Source organism: Acomys russatus, chromosome 24, assembly GCF_903995435.1.
Source record: "Acomys russatus chromosome 24, mAcoRus1.1, whole genome shotgun sequence".
Taxonomy (NCBI): Eukaryota; Metazoa; Chordata; class Mammalia; order Rodentia; family Muridae; genus Acomys; species Acomys russatus.
The window spans coordinates 2,847,423-2,869,493 of NC_067160.1; the positions used below are offsets into that span (position 1 = coordinate 2,847,423).

General features: G+C 44.5%; 1 protein-coding gene across 13 annotated transcripts in view; it reads left to right on the plus strand.

Moving 5' to 3' along the window:
* Window positions 1–22,071, plus strand: part of Ctnnd1 (catenin delta 1) — a 51,679-nt gene that overhangs the window by 10,316 nt on the left and 19,292 nt on the right. For 9 of the 13 annotated variants that reach the window (XM_051166822.1, XM_051166827.1, XM_051166828.1 and 6 more), the window contains exons 2-5: window positions 16,962–17,250; window positions 19,834–19,905; window positions 21,001–21,153; window positions 21,533–22,068. In XM_051166822.1, the coding sequence (XP_051022779.1) occupies window positions 17,056–17,250; window positions 19,834–19,905; window positions 21,001–21,153; window positions 21,533–22,068 (956 nt within the window). In that variant the 5' untranslated portion in view covers window positions 16,962–17,055. Of the gene's footprint in view, window positions 1–15,512; window positions 15,620–16,961; window positions 17,251–19,833; window positions 19,906–21,000; window positions 21,154–21,532; window positions 22,069–22,071 lie in introns of those variants that run through there. The other 4 variants (XM_051166819.1, XM_051166823.1, XM_051166829.1 and 1 more) reach the window with 4 other exon arrangements.

Genomic DNA, 22,071 nt, shown 5'->3' on the forward strand with positions numbered 1-22,071 from the left:
TTGTCTTTAGGTCCTACAGAGACAACAGCTGTGACTAGTGTTTTGTGTGTTCCTGCTAACTTGAGGCAGCAGCTGTACCAGTCTCTCCCCCTTCGTAAAGCTCCATGACAGTGATTTTCAGAATAGCAGATTCTGTAGAGGTCAATGGTTCTTGTCTTGGAGAACCATAATATAAGTTGTGAGAATAAATTTATATGCGTTTGCAAAGATCGAAGTTTTTCTTCTTATCTACATAGTTGTTTAGGAAAAGGAGAAATTGTGCAGCACAGATCTGGTACATTTTCTTTTCTTTTTTTGTTTTTTGAGACAGGGTTTCTCTGGGTCATCATGGCTGTCCTGGACTCTTCTCTTTGTAGACCAGGATGGCCTCAAACTCACAATGACCCACTTGCCTCTTCCTCCTGGGTGTTGTCTTCCCCCCCTACCCCCAAGACAGGAACTCTTCTTTGTAGACCAAGCTAGCCTCAAACTCACAGCGATCTGCCTGCTGCTGCCTCCAAGCGCTGAGATTAAAGGTGTGCGCCACCAACGCCTGGCCATGGTACACTGTCTACATTTGTTGCATTTGTTTAGGTGCTTTACATCCCATTTACCTGCTGCTGCTTCTTTGACTAAAAAGTTCCTGTTCTTTTTGAGTCAGGATCTCTCTGTATAGCCCTGGAACTCCACTATGTACATCAGTTTAGCCTGAAGTTAACAGAGATCCTCCTGCCTCTGCTGGGATTAAAAGCGTGGGCTACCATGCCTGGTTAGGAGTTCCTCCTTCAGCAGACTAGTGGTGCCACCTTTAATCCCAGCACTTGGGAGGCAGAGGTAGACTGAGCTCTGTAAGTTTGATGCCGGCCTAGTCTACAGAGTTTCAGGACTGCCAAGGCTATATAGAGAAGCCCTATCTCTAAAAATGGATCACTGTGAGTTCAAAGCTAGTCTGGTCTACAAAGTGAGTCCAGGACAGCCAAGGCTACACAGGGAAACCCTGTCTCGAAAAACCAAACCAAACAAAACAGCAGAGGCAGGCTGTGAATTCAAGGCCAGCCTGGTCTAGGACAACCAAGGGCTACACAGAGAAACCCTGTCTCAAAAAACCAAAACCAACTAACCAAACAAACAAATGAAAACCAAAAGAGAAACAAAACAAAAACAAAAACAGAAGTTCTTTATTTTAATGTGGGTTTGATGGTTTCAGGGACCCACCTCCTGAAACTGGGGAATCACTTCATAAGTTATATCTATATTTCTGTCTTGCATACAAGAAGTGATCATCCTTGTTAAGTATCTGTAGGCCTCTATTTTTTCTTTCTAGACATGTAACTTTAATTTAGTAGGGATTATTAAGGCACATACTGAACCACTTAGCTTGCTTGAGTTTGATGAAGCAAAAAAAGAGTAACTAGCCATTTGGTGGTTTGGCGTTCTTTGGCAATCAATATAGCAAAGTCGGGTAATACCTGATTACCAGAGAACCTATATCTTGAATCACTCATACTTCCTTTCCCGCTCGAGATTTCTGGTTTAGCAAGTCTGTCCTTCAGTTGAAGATACATCTTCCCTTACCCCACCTCCATTTGTGTGTGTGTGCGTGTGTGCGGTGTGTGTGTGTGTGGTGTGTGTGTGTGTGTGTGTGTGTGTGTAGTCAAGCTTTCACTATAGTCCGGGTTAGTCTATTTTTCCTACTTAAGCCTCCCTGGCCTGGGATGACCCTATGTAAGCTACATCAGCTTTCCCTTTCTTTCTGTTAGAGGCTGTAGACCTGGTACTTGTCCTGGTTACTCTTAGAATTGTCTGGTTGTCATCCATCTTTAAGGATTGACTAAGGAGCAGCCCTGCCTTGATTCTTTTCTTTAGGGTTTCTAAGTTTTAGTAACTGGTCGATGCTTCTTTCTCCACACATATATAGATGGCAAAGATGTTTGGGATTTTCATGACTGTCCTGTACTTTTTTTTAACCTAAATCTTCACTCATGTGTTTTCCATAGAAATAATGTTCTCCATAGCTCTTTAAGGACATTTTTTGTTGTTGTTTTTTTTGTTTTTTGTTTTTCGAGACAGGGTTTCTCTGTGTAGCCTTGGCCATCCTGGACTCACTTTGTAGACCAGGCTGACCTTGAACTCACAGCGATCCGCCTGCCTCTGCCTCCCGAGTGCTGGGATTAAAGGCATGCACTACCACACCGGGCTCTTTAAGGACATTTTGCTATTCATTTGTTCTCACACTAGAAGTTAAAGTGACTTGCTTAGAAAAATGTCAGCAGTGACTCTTGCTCTTTGCATTTCTGGCTGTTCTTCATCTATTATCAAGTAGGCTAGAAATAACTAGGGGTCATGAATGCTTGAACAAAGATGTAGGCCTTGGTTTCTTTGAAGTAGAATATGTAGCCAGTCTTTGAGAATTTGGCATAGACATTCATTCCTTGCAGGAAATTAAAACATTTAAAAGGTTGTTCTGTCTGTAGTGTAAATAGGCATGTACTCCAGCGAGCCTCTCAGGAGCCCAGGACAGTGGGGCTGGTAAGCAAGCAAGGTAGTTCTTCCTGCTAGGTACTGAGTCTAAAAAAAATAGGATTTAGAGCTGAATTTGGAGGTGTACATCTGTAACCCCAGAAATCATGAGGTTGAGGCAGGAGGATACCTAAGTTTGAGAATAACAAACAGCAACCAGGCTATGTAATGAGACTTTGTTTAAAAAAAAAAAAAAAAAAAAAAATGCTGTTCCAGCTACCCTAAACTTAGGTCCATGCTTTCACAGAGCTTCTAATGCAGACTGAGTGATGATCTGAGCTGTCTAATGGGCAGTAAAATAGCCCAAACGTATTTTCTGACTACTGCCCCATTTGTCAAAGGAATGTTGTGGTTAATTGTCAGGAATAGGACGCATGATTTCCTACAGGCAGTGAGTATCACTATGTAGCCCTTTGGTTTTTGTTGTTGTTGTTGTTTTGTTTTTGTTTTTGTTTTTTTTTGTTGTTTTTCTTTTTTGAGGCAGGGTTTCTCTGTGTAACAACCCTGGCTGTCCTAGATCAGACTGGCCTTAAACTCACAGCAATCCACTTGCCTCTGCCTCCCAAGTGTTGAGTTTAAAGGCCTATGCCACCATGCCTGGCTTATGTAGCCTTTTTGAAAATACAGTTCCCCAAATGATTGTGATCCCTCAGGGTTGAATTCTTAGGTAGGTGAGTATTTAATTGGAATGAGTAGAATACTAACTGGTTTGTGGTGGTGGTAGACATGGGGTGGGGGATAGTTAATTTGAAACTGTCTACTTCAGTGTTACTTAATATTGCTTTTGTATTACACGTTACTGCTGATTTAAAGGTTATGCCAACATGTAGCATGGGTAGAGAGCTCTTGCTTGTTAAGGGAAATTTCTAGACCACATCTCCATTTCCCCCTTGTAATTTTAAAATCATGGAACGAATTCAAGAGAGGATGTGAGCATTTGAAACCCCAGCTGTACAATTTGTTTAAAACTCACAGGAAGGGCTAATTTACTTCCTGTCTGAAAGGGAAATGCTGGCTTCCTTAACTTCCTTCTTGGCCAATTCTGGTCAACTTGGAATAAGAGTGGGGGAGGAGCTAGTCACCTGAAGCATGCTAGGCAAGAGTTCCATCCTGAACATTCAGTCTGTGTTACTGATCTCACCTGGTTAGCAAAGCCTTAAGAAGTAGTTACCATCATGTTTACATTTGGTTTTGTGTTCCTCTTTGCGTCTGTATACTTGTTACTGTTGGGGCAGGGGACCTCCGTACTAAGGTTTTGCAGTTGAGGAAGCCTTCCCATCCCACAGACATTTTTTACATTCAGCCTTATTCATGTTCTTGTATGTTCTGATATTTGAAAATAGACCAAGGACTTGTAATGAGGAAACTGAAACTCACTTGATACTGAAAGGTAGGCTACAGAGAGACTTGACTTGGACAGAGGGAGTGGGTGACAAAAGCTTCTTATTTTTAAATTGAGCCAAGCGAGCATTCCAAGTGGGGCCAGTTGGCACTCTTCCTGCTATTTTAGTCCAGGCTTCTCTTTCCTGCTGACCGGTCTATTGTATTAACTGTTTGATGTGAGTTTGAACTGTGGTCTGAGGGCAGGGGGAGGCAAGGGAGAGAAAATAGTGGAAACAGCTGCTGCCTTCATCAAACTCAATTATTCTTAAAGATTTTCGAGAGTAAGGGGTGGAACCGGACTTGGAGCTGGATAGTGGAGTGGCGCTGGCTCCTCATGCTCTCCTAATGCTCCGTGGGGTGCTGCCTAGGTGGAATGTAGCCTAGCTTTATGAGGCACATTCTCTTCTCCCCTCCCTCTGCCTTCTCAAAAGGTAGCAAAGAAGATTCATCCTCCTCCTAAAGTCCGAGGCCCTCCAGGAATGTTCTCTTTAACTATCTATCCGTTTGGTTGACTTTTCCAAATACATCTGAAAGAGGCAGAGGTACAGTTAGACTCAGGATCTCTGGTAGAGTTAAGTTAAACTACAGCTGATTGACTGTACTAGTCTCTTCACTGGCTCACACTCCAGAGTGATGACGTTTCTGAGTCCACACTTCTTTTCTCTCTCACCTGTTTAGCTTGATGCACGCCTGCTTGCCAGGCACCTTTCAGAGCAGCAGCAGCGTGCATAGGGGCATGTTTAGTTCTGTCTCTGTGGGTTGTCTTTTACAACCAAATTTTTTTTTTTAATTTCAGAAAACTTCCTTAAATGGCACTTAAAAAATCATTTCACATATCTACCTCATAGTTTACCGTCAACTCTTATTTATTTGGTTTGAACTATGAGCAAGAGAACATTAAGAATACTGACATTAAGGCTGGGCGTGGTGGTGCACGCCTTTACTCCCACCACTTGGGAGGCAGAGGCACGCAGATCACTGTGAGTTCAAGGCCAGCCTGGTCTACAAAGGAAGTCCAGGACAGCCAAGGCTACGCAGAGAAATCCTGTCTTGAAAAACAAAACAAAACAAAACAAAACAAAAAAAACCCCTGACATTTATAACTACATTTTCAACATCCTTCAGAAAAAGAGATTTAGTCAAATTTGGGGCTAGGTAAAAGACTGGAAACTTTTGTTGTATGTTTCAGTGACATGATTTGCCGCACTCTAAAACAGGTTTCTGTTGACCTGTGAGAGCTGATTGTTGTGTACCCGCTCTTGCCCTACCTCTCCATCTGCCTGTCCAGATATAGACTAAACTCTTCTAAACTGTGCTGCTTTTGCCTCGTGTGTTCCAGAGATCAAGATTTAGCCAGAGAGTCAGCTTTAGCTGCTGGTGTTTCTAGTGGGTTGGCGTGGGGGTGGCTAGGAGGAGCAAGGACAGAAAATATGAGAAAGATGGCATTTTACTAGTTCTTGGCTTGGAATGTTCCTCTGGTTAGAACTCTGCTGAGCTTGGCTACTTCTGTACTGTGACTGTATCTCTGGACTATCTGGTTGATGTTCTTTGACTTCTGTGTAAAGGTTTGTTTCTAGGGGTTAAGGCTATGGGCTAGGCCAATGGGCTATGCAAGGTAATAGACAAACAGTTTAGCTAGTTCTCGGAGCCAGCCAGTGGTTTCTTTTCTACCTCGGCTGTAGGAAAAAGCTGAGGTTGCCGTCAGTCTCTTTGCTGCCTGTAGTGGCCCTCCTCATGTTCTCTTGGGAAGTCAGGAACTTTGCCCTCAGAACTTGATAAACTGCCTTTCTGCAGGGTGGAGTCTGCTGCCTTTGTTTGCTCTCCGTGTGGCTGGCTTTAGGAATCAGTTCCACATGTAGGGACGTTTGAAAGAGCATAAGAACGCGATAGAGAAGGTGACAGAGGATGTGCTTTCTTGTTCATGAGCAACTTTGTCTTTGATGGCCCTTTCTTGGGGGTTGTGCCACCTGTGGTTCTGCTGACTGGAATACAGCTTTAGCATTCTCACCTCAGTGTCCCCAAAGTTATATATATATTAAAAAAGCCCCACTTGCTTGGTACAATTTTTAATCCCTCCCTCCCACTCTTGCTTAGGTCTTTGCACATAGTATCTTTCTGCTGATTCTTACAGGCTTTGTCCTGTGTAGCGTTGGTTTGAGGCTGAGAGGAGGGTTGTTTTCCTGAACATGATAAGGAATGGAGCAGGGCAAAGCAGGAGCTCTAGCTGGTGATTGGTAGACAGGATGCCCTGGAATGTGGTTGGCCTGCAGCCCAGAATCCAGCACTTTGTATTTGTTTGTTTCTGGGAGACTGTGGTCTGGTGCTACTGTGACAGGAAGTGAGAAAGCTGGGAGTGGGGGACAGAGAGGAGTGATGGCTTTGTGGTTCTCCTGGGAAATCTCTTTGTCCCTGGAGAGCAACTCTGCTACAGAGCCCTACTGAGAAGAGAGCAGCCTTTGTGTGTCTAATGGGTCTCAGAGCATCAAGCTACTCGGAGGGATTAGAGGGTGTGAGATCTGAGGGTGGCCTTTTACATTTTAGCACTCGAGTTATATAAATGATCCTGATCTCTTAGCATTGAAGAGCTTACTGAGTTTTGTGTGTGCTTATTTATAGATCTCTAGGATTTAATTAAGAATGGAATTCTAGAAGGACATAGATGTTAGATTATGTTGGTGTACTATGTACATTGCAGAAATCTTGTTGGGTCTGAAAGCGACAAAGAAACTGGTAATGCTGGAGCCCTTCTGTTGGGCACCTTGCTACACCCAGGAGTACCCTGCCCATTTGATTTCTGCATCCCCTGATGCAGGTGTCCAGTGGGTATCCATAACCAGGGATGGTTGATAGTTTCCTGGGATTGAAGTAGTGGGCCTCTGACACTTTGTTGTCCTCTCCCTGCTGCCCCCGCCCCTTCTGTCGTCTTTAGTTTTTCCTGCTTTATTCCAGCTGTGAAATAGGCATCTTTTCTCACTTTGTTGATTGGCTGGCTGATTCCTCAACTTGTTGCTCAGCTGGCTAGCCCCTGAGCACACACACAGACCCGCTTTTGATTGTCCAGGAGGACAGCTGCCCTAGAGGCAGATTGCTCACATACCGATAGAACAATCCTTTCCCTCTGTTCTGATGCTGGCCAGCACGGCTTTCCCTACTTCTAATGCCTTCTCTTTCCCACTCCAACTCTAGTCTTTGCTTTGACTTAGTGAGATGTCATATTAAAAACAAGAGGAATATTTTGATGAGATTTTCTTTCTTGAGGTGGGGTAAGGGTGACAGTGTGGCTCCTTTGCTAGATTTCTAGATGAGGCTTGCCAACAGAAAGTACAAAGTAATCTCTGTTTTGTGTCTACCACTACCCTTTTGATTTGGTACTTGTTCCTTATAAGAAAGAAATTCAGTCTGATGCCTGGAGGTGGGAGGCAGCGGCAGGCAGATCTCTGTTAGAGGACAGCATGGCCTACAGAGGTTTCAAGGACAGCCAAGACTACAAGGAGAGCCTCCCTCCCTTAAAAAACAAAACCAAAACAACAAAAAGGAAATTTAGTCAGAATTAGAATACAAGCCCCCAGAATTAAAAAATGCTTTGCTTTTTAAAGTGAAGGTAAGATCCAAAGGTCTCTCTGGGTGGGTCCACTCCGCCTTGCCCATGTCTCCCCTCCCCACCTCCTTCCTCAAATGCTTGTTGTTGTTGGTGTGTGTGGTATGTGATGTTTAGCTGGGAGCTCACTATATAGCCCAGACTAGCCTTAATTCTCTTGCTTAAGCCACATTGTAACCTTGCCCTGTATTTAGATTACAGGTGTGTACATACTATCAGATTAATTAAATAAACAAAATGAGCTAATTGGTGATAAGCTACAATACAGAAATGCAGGTTTATTGGAAGTGCCACAGAAGGAGGAAGGGAAGGAGAGAGGGTAGGGAGGAGGGGAATAAGAGGGGCCCTGGAACCACCCTGGTTTATATAGTGAATCTCAGGGGAGAGGGGAGGCCTTGGCCCTAGGTAGAGGGCGGGCCATGCCAGCCACGCCCCGCAGCAGGACCTAACACTATCATATCATACTTAAAAACAAAACAAAAAACCAAAGATCCTTTGTTAACTTTTCTGTACTTAGGGCGACTCGTAACTATGGGAAGTATAGAAAGTTCCTACACCTACTGTATCAGGGAGAAATATTATGAACTTGAGTAGGATGTTTCTACTACTTATCAGCAACGCTACTTCTGATAAGTAGTTTACTCATTACAACAAAGGACTGTTAGTGGACATGCGCACTGTGAGGCAAAGAGCCACTTGAGCCCATCTGGGCTTTGACTGAACCTGGGTATCACACAGGTAGTAGCCAGATCATCTCACAGACAGGTTGGTATAGGATCAAGGTATTGAGAAGATCCTACTGGTAATTGTATGGGGGGGGGGGGATCGAAGTGCACCACAGCTGCATTTTATCTGTCATTGAGAGGGGAAGAGCATTTCATCCTGTTACCTGTAGTTAAAATAGACTTTCATGCTTCTCATTGCTAACGTCACCGGCTCACTGTTGTCCATGAAGGCAAGTGTTCCCTGTGCCTAGGATGGGGTGTCTGTTGTCCTTTTTGGGGGCTTTGAGAAGGAAGGAACTTTGTACCTATGGCTCATGTACATGCTTTCACCGTTTCCAAATGAAGAGTAAAAGAGACAGGAAGAAAAAGGGAAGCTGAGAAGCTTTAAAACAAAAAGTGGGCTGGAAGGTGCACGCCTTTAATCCCACTAGGCGACTCTAGAGGCAGGTGGATCTCTGTGAATTCAAGGTCAGCCTGGTCTACAAAGCCAGTCCAGGACGGCCAAGGCTAAACAGAAACCCTGTCTTGAAAAACAAACAAACAAAAAACAAGGGAAGTGATCTTGAAACAGTTGGATGACCTCTCTTAAACCCAAAGGTTAAGCTTTTCTCTGGGTGCTTTTTTCTTTTTTGCCTGAAGGATATAAAGTGTCACAGTTAATTTTAGGATTTCTCTTTTAATGAGACTTACATAGTATCATCAAATTCTGTTAGGTTTTTTCCCACTTCCCATGTGTACTGCCTTCCCTTTTTCTCCCTCCTTTTTCAGGAAGGAGAAAGGCATTTGACCTCTCCCCTTCCTGGAGTCTGACACCTCCCCACCGCCCTTTTTATCTTTGTTTCCCTTATCAGCTTTCCCCAAGCCCTGCTTTTTCCTTATAAGGCTAGGCAAGGTGCCTTTGCTAAGGCTGCAGAAGGATCTAGGTGAGTAGCTGTCTGAGTCTGTGTGTCCCAGTGAAAGGCACCTGGCAATTGGGGGGAGGAGACGAAACCCTAACCCTAACCCTAACCCTGAGGGAGGTGGCCTGGCCTGAGAGATCAGGAGGACCTGTTAGACCAGTCCTGGGTGTGTGTCATGCAGCTCCAAAGAGAAGCAGGTTTTGTTTCTCTCCATGCCCTTTCAGTCCCGCTCCCAGATAGAGTCACACCTTTCCTTTGCTTCAAAGCCACCCCTAAATAACCCAGTGTTAACGCGCTAGGGTTTGGGTGTGCCAAGGATACATAGGAGGGGAAAACAGCAAGAACAATGTCATGTAGTTTCTGAACTTAGGCTATGGTGGTAGAAGCGATTTCCCCTTCCTTTTGTGATGCAATCTTCCAGTGTGTGGTTTCCTCAAACTACTAGACAGCAGTGGTCTTCCTGTCTGTGCACCAGTTTCTGTTGTGGCACTGGAGCCGGAACCCAGGACTTCCTGGATCCTAGTCAGCTTTGTACCCCTGAGCTATATATATTCCCCAGTCTCTATATACTATCCACTATTTTGAAATTATACATTTATAGCAGGAACTACAAATCCATTTTGTATTGGTGACCAATATCTGTAGTTTTAGCATTCTGGAAGCCGAGATAGGAGGATGGATTCCAGAGGCTGAAGACAGTTTGGCCTAGGTAGAGGTACAGGCCATCTTAGATTGGAGAGTGGAGACTCTGTCTCAAACAGTCAAACTGAAAAGGAAAACAAACATTAAGTTCTGCAATGGATGCAATGCACATATAATCAGTCGGAAGCTGAGACAAGGAGGAATGCTAAGTTCTAGGCTAGCTTGCTCTATATCGCTAAGCCAAATTTACCTCTCAGCTTGACCGCATGATACCCGGAGCTGAGTCAAGCCAGGATGGCCAAGCTTTGACACACATTCGTGCCCTTCAAATACCCTAGACCCAGAAACCTTTGCGCCCTTGTTACCCTAAGCCTGGTCACCTCAGGGCTGAGGAGCCTTTCAGTGCAGTACAAGTTCCTTGCTCCAGAACGCAGCCTCTGGCAAACACAGAAGAGATGCTGCCATGCCAGCCAGAGGAAGGTGGAATCAAATCCCTGCTGGTTTCTTGGGATTTTTTGGTGTGGCGAGGCACAGGGTTACACAGTGTAACCCAGGCTGCCATAGAGCTCATATAGCCCAGGCTGGCCTCACGCAGCAACTCCCAAGGATCCCTTTGCCTCAGCCTCCTCAGTGCACAGATCGTAGGTATGAGGCATTACAAGAAAACCCTTTTTCTTTTCTTCTCTTCACTTTCTTTGAGACAAGGTTTCTCTGTGTTCTAAACTCAGATCTACCTGCCTCTGCCTCCCAAGTGCTGGGATTAAAGGCTTGTGCCACCACACCTGGGGTCTAGGGTCTTATTACTGTTCTTAGCACTGTATTGTAGAGTTAATATCCCTAGCCCTTGAACCTTTTTTTTTTTTTTTTTAAAGAGATGGTCTTTTGGTCACTTGTAACTCCTTTATGTCTTAATTTGTGATTTTTTTTTTTTTTTGAGACAGGTCTCTCTGTGTTAGCCTTGGCTTCCCTGGACTCGCTTTGTAGACCAGGCTGGCCTCGAACTCACAGTGATCCGCCTGCCTCTGCCTCCCGAGTGCTGAGATTAAAGGCGTGTGCCACCACGTCCAGCTAAATTGTAATAAAAAAATAATAATTTTATTTTATTTGAGTTGGTGATCTTTATGTCTCACTCAGCTCAAGTATTAGGATTACAGGGGCTTTGGGTTCTAAAAAGAGAAGTGAGAAATACTATAATTGGTCTGAATTTTAGAAGGTGGTCGTGAGGGGTTGGGCTGTGGGCTGCAACTTTGGGCTCTGGTACAAGCATTTTTCATAATATGGAGTCTTAGAAAAACTTTTCACAGACTATGTTTGAGATTTAAAGACAGAATGGTAATTTTCTGTGTATGTTTATTGTGAATTTTAGACCTATCCCTTCTTGCTGAGAGTTATATCACGCAATGTTACAGGTTGTTTGCTGTATGTTACTGATTTGTGTTCAGTAAGAGGCTTGGTGCTTTAAAAAATCATTTTATGTCCTCCGAAGACATGTAAATGGAGTTTGCTTTGATGGAGAACAAACTTTTGTAACATTAGTTTTGATTTATAATGTATTACCAGGAAGAAGGGAGCAGCATTTGGGAATGGTTACAGACTGTTGTAATCTCTTCCCCAGAGCCTGAAGGTCGAAGCTTGGAGAGCTCTTCAACTTCAGAAAAGATTGAGGTTCCTCCAGCATAGGCGTGCTCAAGTCCTCACCCAAGTCTGGCCATATATGAGTGTGTTTCCCTGAGCTTCATGGAGTGTGTGTGTGCGCATGCGCGCGGTTCTCATAGTCATTAAACAAAGCTCTGGAAGGAAGGTAATAGAAATTAAAACCTAAACAGGATCATAACTCCTTTCAGGTTTCCTTTGGCAGAAGCAGGGATTGGATCCTAGATTTTTTTTTTTTTTTTTTTTGAGACAGGGTTTCTCGGTGTAGCCTTGGCTGTCCTGGACTTGCTTTGTAGACCAGGCTGGCCTTGAATTCACGGAGATCCACCTGCCTCTGTCTCCCGGAATACTAGGAGGATCCTTGATCTTTTGAAGTCAGGGGTTTCATTTAATCTTTGCTATTAAGAAAAATAAAGAATTCCAGTGGAGTCATGGGAGCAAGAAGGGCATTGCTACATAACGCTCTACACAGTAATAGCTGTGTAATTACTACAGTCACATTGCCAATGGGTTTGCAAATCATATGCCTTGGCTTTCTCTAAGCATTTCATGTGGATTGTTTCATTTAGTTCGCATAACTACCCTTATATGTTTTTATTTTTCCATTTTACAGAGAAGAAAACTCAGATTTAGACTGATTAAGTGGCACCTTGTCTAGAATTGTGTAAATGTTGGATCTGGGACTTGGATATTGTCGAGATCTAACAGCTCATGTTGTTTGATGATGATGGTGATGGTGATTGGTGCTAAGGTCTTGCTCTGTAGCCTTTTTTGGCTTCTAACCTATAGCAATTCTTTTGCCTCAGCCTCTTAAGTGCTGATGTTGTGGATGTGAGTTACTACGCCCAATCCAAATTAGATTTCTGTAAACCATGTCTTTATTACACTGACCTATTTATGTGTGCATATGACTGGGAACATGGGTGTCTGCAGCTCCTGTGAAGAAGTCAGAGGGCAGCTTGTAGGATTTGTCCTCCTAGTCAGTGGTCCCAGGAACCCAACAAGCCATCAGGTCTGCTGGGAACAGGCTTAGCCCATGAACCATCTCACCAGCCCCCAAATAGATCTCTCCAGCCAGTTTACAGTAGAACAAACCATTCCAGGCATGGTGCCCTGCTATTTGATTGGCACTGTTTGGTTCTTTGGTCCTTCTGGATATTTTATTTAACTTAATATACCTTGAAGTTCTGACAAAAGAGACTGACTTTATCATTGTTATTGCTTGAATGAATAAGCTGTGCCGCTGGAAGGTCTTGTTAGTGTGGGTGGGATCCATACAGTAAAGACCTATAGCTTGTTAAAAGTAAACACAACTAGTTTCAGAAAGCGTAATCATAGGAGAATAACAAGGTTAAATACCCCGTGAATAATAATAATAATAATAATAATAATAATAATAATAATAATAATAATAATAATAATAATAATAATAGTTGTTGTTGTTGTTTGGTGAAAGTGTTAGACCAGATTTAGAGGACTCTTCCCACCCCTCCACCCCCGCCCCAATTTATTTATTTACTTGCTTATTCCTTCACTTTATATCCCGATCGCAACCCCCCTCCCAGCCCCACTCTCATACTCCATTTCCCCCATCCCACTCTCCCCTTCTCAGAGGAGATTCCCCCCTGGGTACCAACCCACCTTGGCACATCGAGTCTTGCAGCAGGACTAAGTGCATCTTAGAGAACTTTTTTGGTGCTGGCCAAAGTCAGTCAGTGGTTTGCACACTGGTCTGCAGTATAGTCTTTTTATGGTATGTGGCAGGAAGAAGAGACCTTGTCAAGTTATGAGGGTTTCTGCTATGGCTTGTCACAGCTGCAGCTTCCCATATGTGCTTTCCTTTTCTCTTTTTGAGTATTTCCCCCTCTCTCTTGCTATAATGCTTAGGAAGAAAGCTCTCAAAGGTTATAGGTCAAGGGGCCTTGGACCATTCCTTCATTCTTTTTTGAGGAAGGGTTTTGGTATGTGGCCCCAGGCTGGGTTTGAACCGGTGGTTCTCTTGCTTCAGCCTCATAAGTGCTGGGATTACAGGTGTTTGCCAATGTGCCCTGCTTGGACTTGTATTTGGACAGCATAGAATAGAAGAAAATGTGGGCTTTAGAAATATTCTAGACCCGGGTTTAAGTTCTAAATTTGCTACAAACTATAAGAGCTTGGTTAATTTTTTCACCTATGAGTCTCTTTTCACTTTACTTCTTTATGGTTTCCTTGATTGCCAGGGCAATAAGTAAGCTATTCAGGCATTGGTAAATTTTTTTCATGTTTTCTTTGTCTGAGGTAACAAACTGGTAAGGCCCTGAGAAAAAATAAGAGTTAGTGTAACAGATTTGGACCGCTCCACTGACTGTCATTACTAGAGAAACACCCTCTGTTCCAGAAACACTGGCTCAGTTGGGACCTTCTAGCAGATAGAGCTGGGCTAGAGAAACCAGCTCTGTAGCATCGACTGTAGCATTCAGTTGTGCAGTTGATCCGACTAATTTCACCTGCTACTTCACAAAATAGTTTGGGGCTGAGACATTACCATGAAGTAATGCAATTGGAAGATTGAAACTGACTCTTGAAACAACTTAATACCTCACCTTGTAGAACACACTTTCTGTCACTCCATCTTCACAGCAGCTCTGCCTTAGAATGGGCTAGGCTGCTATTGACATCATGCAGGTGAGACTAACCATAACGTAAGCCAGGCCGGCCAGTTGTATCCTCCCTCCCTCAGCCACTGCTTCTCTCTTCAAAACAGAAAAATCTCTTGTATGAAGATCCAGGAGTGTGACCTCTTTTTCTGCGTAACTGTATTTTGCTCTTCAAGTCATGTGGTCAGCTTTAAAGCCAGGACGGTGGACATTAGTGCCTCTCTAGACCCTGCTTTGTGACCTAGGTCCCTCAGGGTTTTCCCTAACTTTCATTCTTAACTCCCTGTATGGAGTTAAAGTTGTGGGGCAAAAAGTGACCATTTATGGCATAGTGACAAACGCAGTGTCTCTGTGGCAGGGAGGGTTGTTTCTGTGTGCCCCACAGTGCTCGCTGGGCTTTTATTAGCAAGAAGATTACAGGGCGGAGGCTGCCACAGTGTAACTGCAGTAGCTGGAAGTCTCTCTTGAGCTGGGTTCTCTTGATGTGGAAGGTTCATAGGTCACTCACTGTACATAGTAGATGAGGGCAAGTGGTTAAAGAGAAGAAAAGAGAGCAACTAAAACAAGCCAGGAATGTGATAAATTCTTATACTTCAGTATCTGGGAAGTAGAGACAGGAGGAGGATCTGGAATTCAGGGTCAACTTGAGCTTTATAGAGAGTTTGAGGCCAGCCTGGTAGACTGTTAAAAACAAGCAAGCAAGCAAGCAAGCAAGCAAACAAACAAACAAACAGTACTTACTAAAGAAAGGCTTTTGAGTGGCTGCTTGGGATGTGGGTAGGAGTATGAAAGCCAGGATGAAAGTGGTAGTGGGCTTGGGACTGAGTGTGGGGACTGAATGAGCAGTGACTGTGGGGGCCCAGGGTTGGTAGGAAGGGCTCAGACAGTTCAGTGTGTTTTCAGATGCAGTGGCTGAATTAACTCAGTTTACTGGGCATCTGTTTATCAGTTTCCTCTGGGTACTCTTGCTTGCTGAATGCTGGATACATTCTAAGGCAAACAGGCCCAAGCGTCTGTACTTGGTGGGGCTCTGGGAAGCGTGGGAAAGGCAGCCTAAGCAGAAGGCCCAGCCTAGGCTAGTCCCCACATGTCTTCCCCACCGTGACTATTGCATTGGTTTCTCAATGTCTTTGTGGGCATGCTGGGACTGAGCTTTGAGGTTTCTGCCTTAAGGGTGGGAAGAAGGGGGAAGGGCATTCCAACAACAAATTTCACCCCCAATTTGGATGCCTGGAAGAGACGATGTGGGGTTTTATCTACATTAAAACCTGCTCTGGTTCTGCATGGGAGGAACTGTAGGTGACAGTACAGTCTGTGCTTTAATTACTTCTACATCCAGAGCCCAGCTCTCTGAACGCAGCAGTCTAAACCCCTCGTTTCTAATACTCCCCTTACTTCTCTTGTACTTATGTATTGGGTATAGTTTATTTTCTTCCCGTTCATTTTTCCTCCAAATATTTCTGCAGCGCTCTCCTTCCTGCTTGCTGCTTGCTGAGGTGGCTGGGATGCTTCCATGATTTATTTGAATCTAGACTGGGCTGTTCTCTGTGCTAAACCAATCAATTACGACCCTTCTCTTAACAGGTGTGTATGGAATATATATATGTTAAGAATTAAACATTATTTTAGGCACCTTTTTTGTAAGTTAGTAAAAGGATAGGGGATAAGGGAGAAAATATTTCTCCCTAGTTTGCTGCTGTTCAGCAGTATTTATTTATTTAGTTAGTTAGTTGAGACAGTGTTTCTCTATGTAGCCTATGGAACTCACTCTGTAGACCAGGATGGCCTCACAGAGATCCACCTGCACCTGTCCCTGAATTGCTGGGAGTTACCACACCTGGCCACAATAACTTTTTGAGACAAGATCTTGCTAAATTGCCCAGTCAGGCTGAGAAGGTAGATCACAGGCCTGCAACGCAGTTTGGAGCAAAGCCTTTATTTTTATACAGTGTTTTGTGGTTCTGCCACAGTGTTATTTCAATTAACATATTTTGCCCTCTATAATGTAGTATAGTTTTGGAAGATAGAAAGACCTCTACATGAATGTATAAAATATGGAAGCTTAAGTTCTTTTGTCCTTCAACTTTGGTGGGAAGTTTTTTATATTTCCATTTTGAGGGGGTGTGTTTTTGTTTTGTTTTGCTTTTCAAGACAGGATTTTTCTGTGTAGCCCTGGATGTCCTGGTGTTTTCTTTGTAGACCAGGCTGGCCTCGAATTTACAGAGCTCCTGAGTGCTAGAATTTAAGGCATGCGCCACCACGCCCAGCTATTTCTGTTTCTTAACTGGTATTTTAATTCAGTGTAGTTCACCACCACAGCTGCATTTATAGTGTTCAGGTTTGGGAGAGGTTAGTTAAAATCTTTGCTGTTCCATTATCTCTAGAAGCAGCTTCTCCCTGCATACAGTAAGCGCTTACTTGTAGCAGGAAGTTCAAGCTTTGATTAAACTCATGCCTGCAAATATTTCCAGAGAAAAATAATCTAAGACGGGCATGGTGGCGCATGCCTGTAATCCCAGCATCGAGGGAGGCAGAGGTAGATAGATCTCTGTGAGTCTGACGCCAGCCTGGTTTACAAAGTGAGTCCAGGACAGGCATGGCTACACGGGGAAACCCTGTGTTGAAGAAAAGAAAAATAATCTAATTTTAATTCCATGCTACAGTCTTTCTGTCCTGCCGACGGTGTAGGGTTTGGTCAAGCTGCCGCCGTTTCTCTCATTAGGTGCTGGTAGAAGAGTGTTGAAGAGGGTAGTAGGCAAAGCAGACCTTGGTGATGGGTTCCCAAGCTTGGTTGGTGGTGGCTTGCTTTCTGCACTGCAGTAAAACCACAGAGGGCGTCTTTGGCGCTGGGGATTAACAATTCATCTGTCTTCTCTGACCTGTGATCTTTTCTCTTCTCTCCCTTACCTGCCCATCCCCCTCCTAGTGTGAAGTGAGGGGACCTACTCCCTCCTTTCTGCTCCCTTTGTGGTCCATCTTACTTTTTATCCTGCCCTGCGGGGGCTCCTCCCCTTACCTTCATGGACGACTCAGAGGTGGAGTCGACCGCCAGCATCTTGGCCTCTGTGAAGGAACAAGAGGCCCAGTTTGAGAAGCTGACCCGGGCGCTGGAGGAGGAACGGCGCCATGTCTCGGCGCAGCTGGAACGCGTCCGGGTCTCACCACAAGATGCCAACTCACTCATGGCCAACGGCACCCTCACCCGTCGGCATCAGGTAAACCCTCTCTCTCTCCATCAGACCTGCAGGTAGGACTTTGGCATGGTCACAGGCGAAGCCTATACATCCTAAAGATATGCTGCTGGCCATGGCCTGCCCAGTGCTTGCATTTCATGATGAGCTGTTCCAGGGACAAACGCTGATTAAGAGATGAGGGATTTGTTGCTGATTGAGTTGGTGGACTTTTGAAACCTTCTGTGACAGCCTGTTTTGCTGGAGTGGGTTTTTTGGGCAGGAATGCAATTTTAGTTCTAGTTGTACACTTTTGAGCTACATTCATGTCACTTTCTGTTTTCTTTGAAATATCCTTTTTCTTTTTTCTTCCTTTCCTTCTTTTTTTGTTTTTTCGAGACAAGGTTTTCAACAAGGTCCTGACTGTCCTGGACTCACTTTGTAGACCAGGGTGGCCTCAAACTCACAGAGATCCTCCTGCCTCTGCCTCCCAGGTGCTGGGATTAGGCATGTGACAACACACCCAGCTGAAATATGCTTTTTCACATGGTCAAAAATTAGAGGAAAGCGCGTCTTCTTGTTTGGGGAAGTTAGGCTGCTTGAGCTCCTAGCCCCAGTTCAGTCTCGTCCAGGGAATAACCTGTTCTTAGAAGATGGTACAGTGTCTGTAAATTCTACGTTCATACTCCATGCTGTGCTTGTGTGGTCACTGTTGGGCATGTAAATCATGTTTTTGGAAGAAGAGGTCATTGTTACTTTTAATGCTTAGCTCGGGTTGGGGGGGGGGGTGGTGGTGGTGGCGGAGTATCATGCTACTGTTTAACCAGGTAACCGCAGGAGGCAGCGGTGGTCTCTGTGTGGCTGACTGATGTGGCTTAGGAGACTGGTGTGAGAAATGAGAAGTGTATTGTGTTTCCTATGGTTTATGTCTGACCTTTCTGTGATGTAATCTGTCTGAGGTTTTGTGTGTGTGTGTGTGTGTGTGTGTGTGTGTTTGTGTGTCTGCGCACACACATGCACTCTCACACGCTAGACACTGCTTAGTAGACTGACTCTGAAGAGGTTTCTGGAATTACAGCAGTGCTTATACTCAGTTCTTTTAACTGTTTGCTTATTTATTTTGTAGTGCTAGGAGTTGGCCCTAGAGTCCTGAGCATGCTCGGAAGATGCTGTACCACAGAGTTACATCCTGTTCATTTACTAACTTTTCCTGAGGAGCTAGAGATCGAGGCCAGGGTCTTGTGTGTGCTAGGCAGATACTGAGTAACATTTCCAGACCCTTGGATTTTTTTTTTTTGTTTAGTTTTTTGTTTAGTATTGTTTTCTGAGACAGAGTTTCTCTGTGTAGCCTTGGCTGTCCTGGACTCGCTTTGTAGACCAGGCTGGCCTCGAACTCACAGCAATCTGTCTGCTTCTGCCTCCTGAGTGTTGGGATTAAAGGCGTGCGCCACCACGCCTGGCTGACCGTTGGGATTTTTGAAGACAAGGTTATTGGTATGTAGCTCAGACTGATCTCAAACTTGTGAGGCTTTTACTTCTGCCTCCCTAGTGCTAGGACTACAATCACACCCAACTGCTTGTCTAATCCCTAAACTAGTGTACATAATTTGAATGGCAGATAATCAGCAATTTTTAAATGACCATGTTTACAGGGATCTGAGTAGAGAGAGTTATGGATGAGACAGACTGAAGGAAAGTGAGGCTGCTCAGACTTATTGGTGGTGGGGAATCCCAGGATCCAGTGGTTTCCCTCTTGTTCCTTTATTTTTAACCTCTGCTCAGCAGTGAAACCACACCCTTCCTTCTTCCTGAAAGCAGTGTTTAACTTCCTCCCCCTGCAGCTTTACACTGAATGTAAAAGGAGGATGGGTGGAGGAAGAATCTCCCAGGGTTGTTGCATCTAACTGTAGTGTAGTAGGAGAGGAACAAGACCTGTGCTTTTATTTGTACAGTGTCATCAGGTTATGTCTCTGTGCTTGAGACAGAGCACTTTAAGAACATTTTAGAATGTGTTCTGTGGCTGTAATTTGGTAAAGATGTTAAGATTTTCCTTGAGGGGCATTGCCGAGCACTTTCCTTCATGTTTGGAACGGAGAATTAACTCTTCTTTCTTTCAAAAGCTCCCTGGAATGGGAGTTTCCCATGTCAGTAGAGCATGAAGATCCCTAAAACAATAAAAAGGTTTTGTTTTGTTTTTTTGGTGTTCTCCCCCCCCCCCCCCTGCCCCATGTAACACACACACAAAGTAGCATTTCCAACTTTCCTTATATTCTTAGGGCTTTCAAAAAAGGCCGTGTGTAGGAAACTTACTGAGTCTGTGCTATTTATTCAGCAAATGGTTTTTTGAATGCTTCTCATGTGCCAAGATGTTAGGGGTACAGCCTGCTGACCTCAAGCCCTGTGTCCTTACTCATGGGACTTAAATTTGCAAGCTCTGTAGGCCTGGCCTGCCAGAATTTTAGGCCTGATTCCAATTTTGAGGAAAGTGGTAACTTAAGATTACGGTTCTTTTATGAATATTGACACAAGGTTTCAGGCCACAAACACCGTCTTGGAAAAGAAAGATGTCTGTGTTTGACACAACAAAGGAAGGCTAGAAACTGAGTTGTCCTGTGGGCTGTGTTTCAGAACGGCCGCCTGGTGGGCGATGCTGACCTTGAGAGACAGACATTTTCAGATTTGAAGCTCAACGGACCCCAGGTAATTGTTTTGACTCAGGGTCTGGATGACTTTATTCATGTCTTTTTCCTTCTCCAGTCTCTATGATCATATTGGTGTGCTGGAGTGCTTACTATAAATACTCATTAGTTCTTTAATTTAGAAAGTAGAAAGGTCCGTTCCAAATTATACATGGTTTTGTTTATTTAAAAAAAAAAAAAGTAATTGGCTTTTATCACGGTACTCCTGTCTCATTTGAGCCTAGGGTACTGCAGTTGTTTTGAGGGAGAGCATAATTGTACCTTGTAGAAAAGCTTACCTAAAACATGACTGGGGAGCATCTGATGAATAACAGGAAACCCTCAAAAGATCCCTCTTGCTGGGCTGGGGGTGGGGGGGTCAAGTCTAATCCTAGCCTCTTGGGAGGTTGAGGCAGGAGGATCGAAAGTTCAAGGCCTGTCTGGGAAATTACTGGAACCTTATCCCACAGTAAAAGTAAGAAGAGGTTCTGGTTGTGCAGTGGTAGGTGGAGTGCTCGCCTAGCAAACACCAGGTGCAATTCCTAGTTCAACCCAAGACAAAACAGAACCTTTTGATTATTGTCTTTTCAATCGTAAAAGGTCTTTATTGGGTAAGGTACTCTTTTTGAAGAACTACTCAGATGTAGATGTCACAGTTAGCATAGTTTATATTTAAGCAGGTGACCAGAATGGAAAGTGAAATCTGCTGTCTCCGTCACTAGGATGTCTGTATGAGTGGAGTTACCTCCTGTTGTTTATGTTTGTTAGATACCTGGTACTGGGAAATTATATTTACTCTGCTTTTACACAAGTTATTTATTTATTGAGCATGCTTTTTCCATGTAGTCCCAGCTGGCCTGGAATTTGCTATGTATAACAGGCCGGCCTTGAACGCAGATCTGCAAGCCTTTGCCTCTTGAGTGTTGGGAGTAAAGATGTGCACTACCATGCCTGCCTTATAACAAAGTTAAAAGATGACAGCCACTCGTTCTAACACCCCCGAGGCCAATGGGAGATGCATGAAGACGGCCTGTTTCTAGAAGCACCAATGTTTCCTACTAGGATGGATCGTTACTCCATAGATTTAGTTACAGCGTTACTCCTTTCTCTCTCTTAGGATCACAACCACCTTCTGTATAGCACTGTCTCCAGGATGCAGGAGCCAGGCCAGATTGTGGAGACCTACACAGAGGAGGACCCTGAAGGAGCCATGTCTGTTGTTTCTGTGGAGACCTCAGATGACGGGACCACTAGGCGCACGGAGACCACCGTAAGCTGAGATGTGCATGTCCTAGCGTGATATAGAGCCTCTGTGGTCGTTTAGTAGGCAAGCTAACCAGTTAGTGCTCGAAGGCCACTGATTGCCAGAAAGAAAATGATCACTTCTCAAACAGAAAAGGTTAGAGAAATGCAGGAAAGGGGAAGGGAAGGGTACGACAGTCATAGCAGTCACCCCAAAAGGCATTTTTCTCACTTGGTGGCTTCTGTAGGATGTAAAAAAAAAAAAAAAGGTATAGATGACACATGCGACATTTTTATGTAAAGACCTAGAGGGTAAGGGTTTCTTACTTAGGGTAGTATGGAATTTAAACTTAGATTCTTTATTTCCTTCAATAATTGGTTTTCCTTTCCTTATTTCTTAACCAAAGGTCAAGAAAGTTGTGAAGACGGTGACAACGCGGACAGTACAGCCAGTCCCCATGGGGCCAGATGGGCTGTCTGTGGACCCCTCAGCAGTCTCCAACAACTATATCCAGACTTTGGGCCGCGACTTCCGCAAGAACGGCACTGGGGGCCCTGGTCCCTACGTGGGCCAGGCAGGCACGGCGACTCTCCCCAGGAACTTCCACTATCCTCCAGATGGATACGGCCGGCACTACGAGGATGGCTATCCAGGTGGCAGCGACAACTATGGCAGTCTGTCCCGGGTGACCAGAATTGAGGAGCGGTATAGGCCCAGCATGGAAGGCTACCGGGCACCCAGTAGACAAGATGTCTATGGGCCCCAGCCCCAGGTTCGAGTAGGCGGGAGCAGTGTGGATCTGCATCGCTTTCATCCGGAGCCTTATGGGTTAGAGGATGACCAGCGCAGCATGGGCTATGATGACCTTGATTATGGCATGATGTCTGATTATGGCACTGCCCGTCGGACAGGAACACCCTCGGACCCCCGCCGACGCCTCAGGTG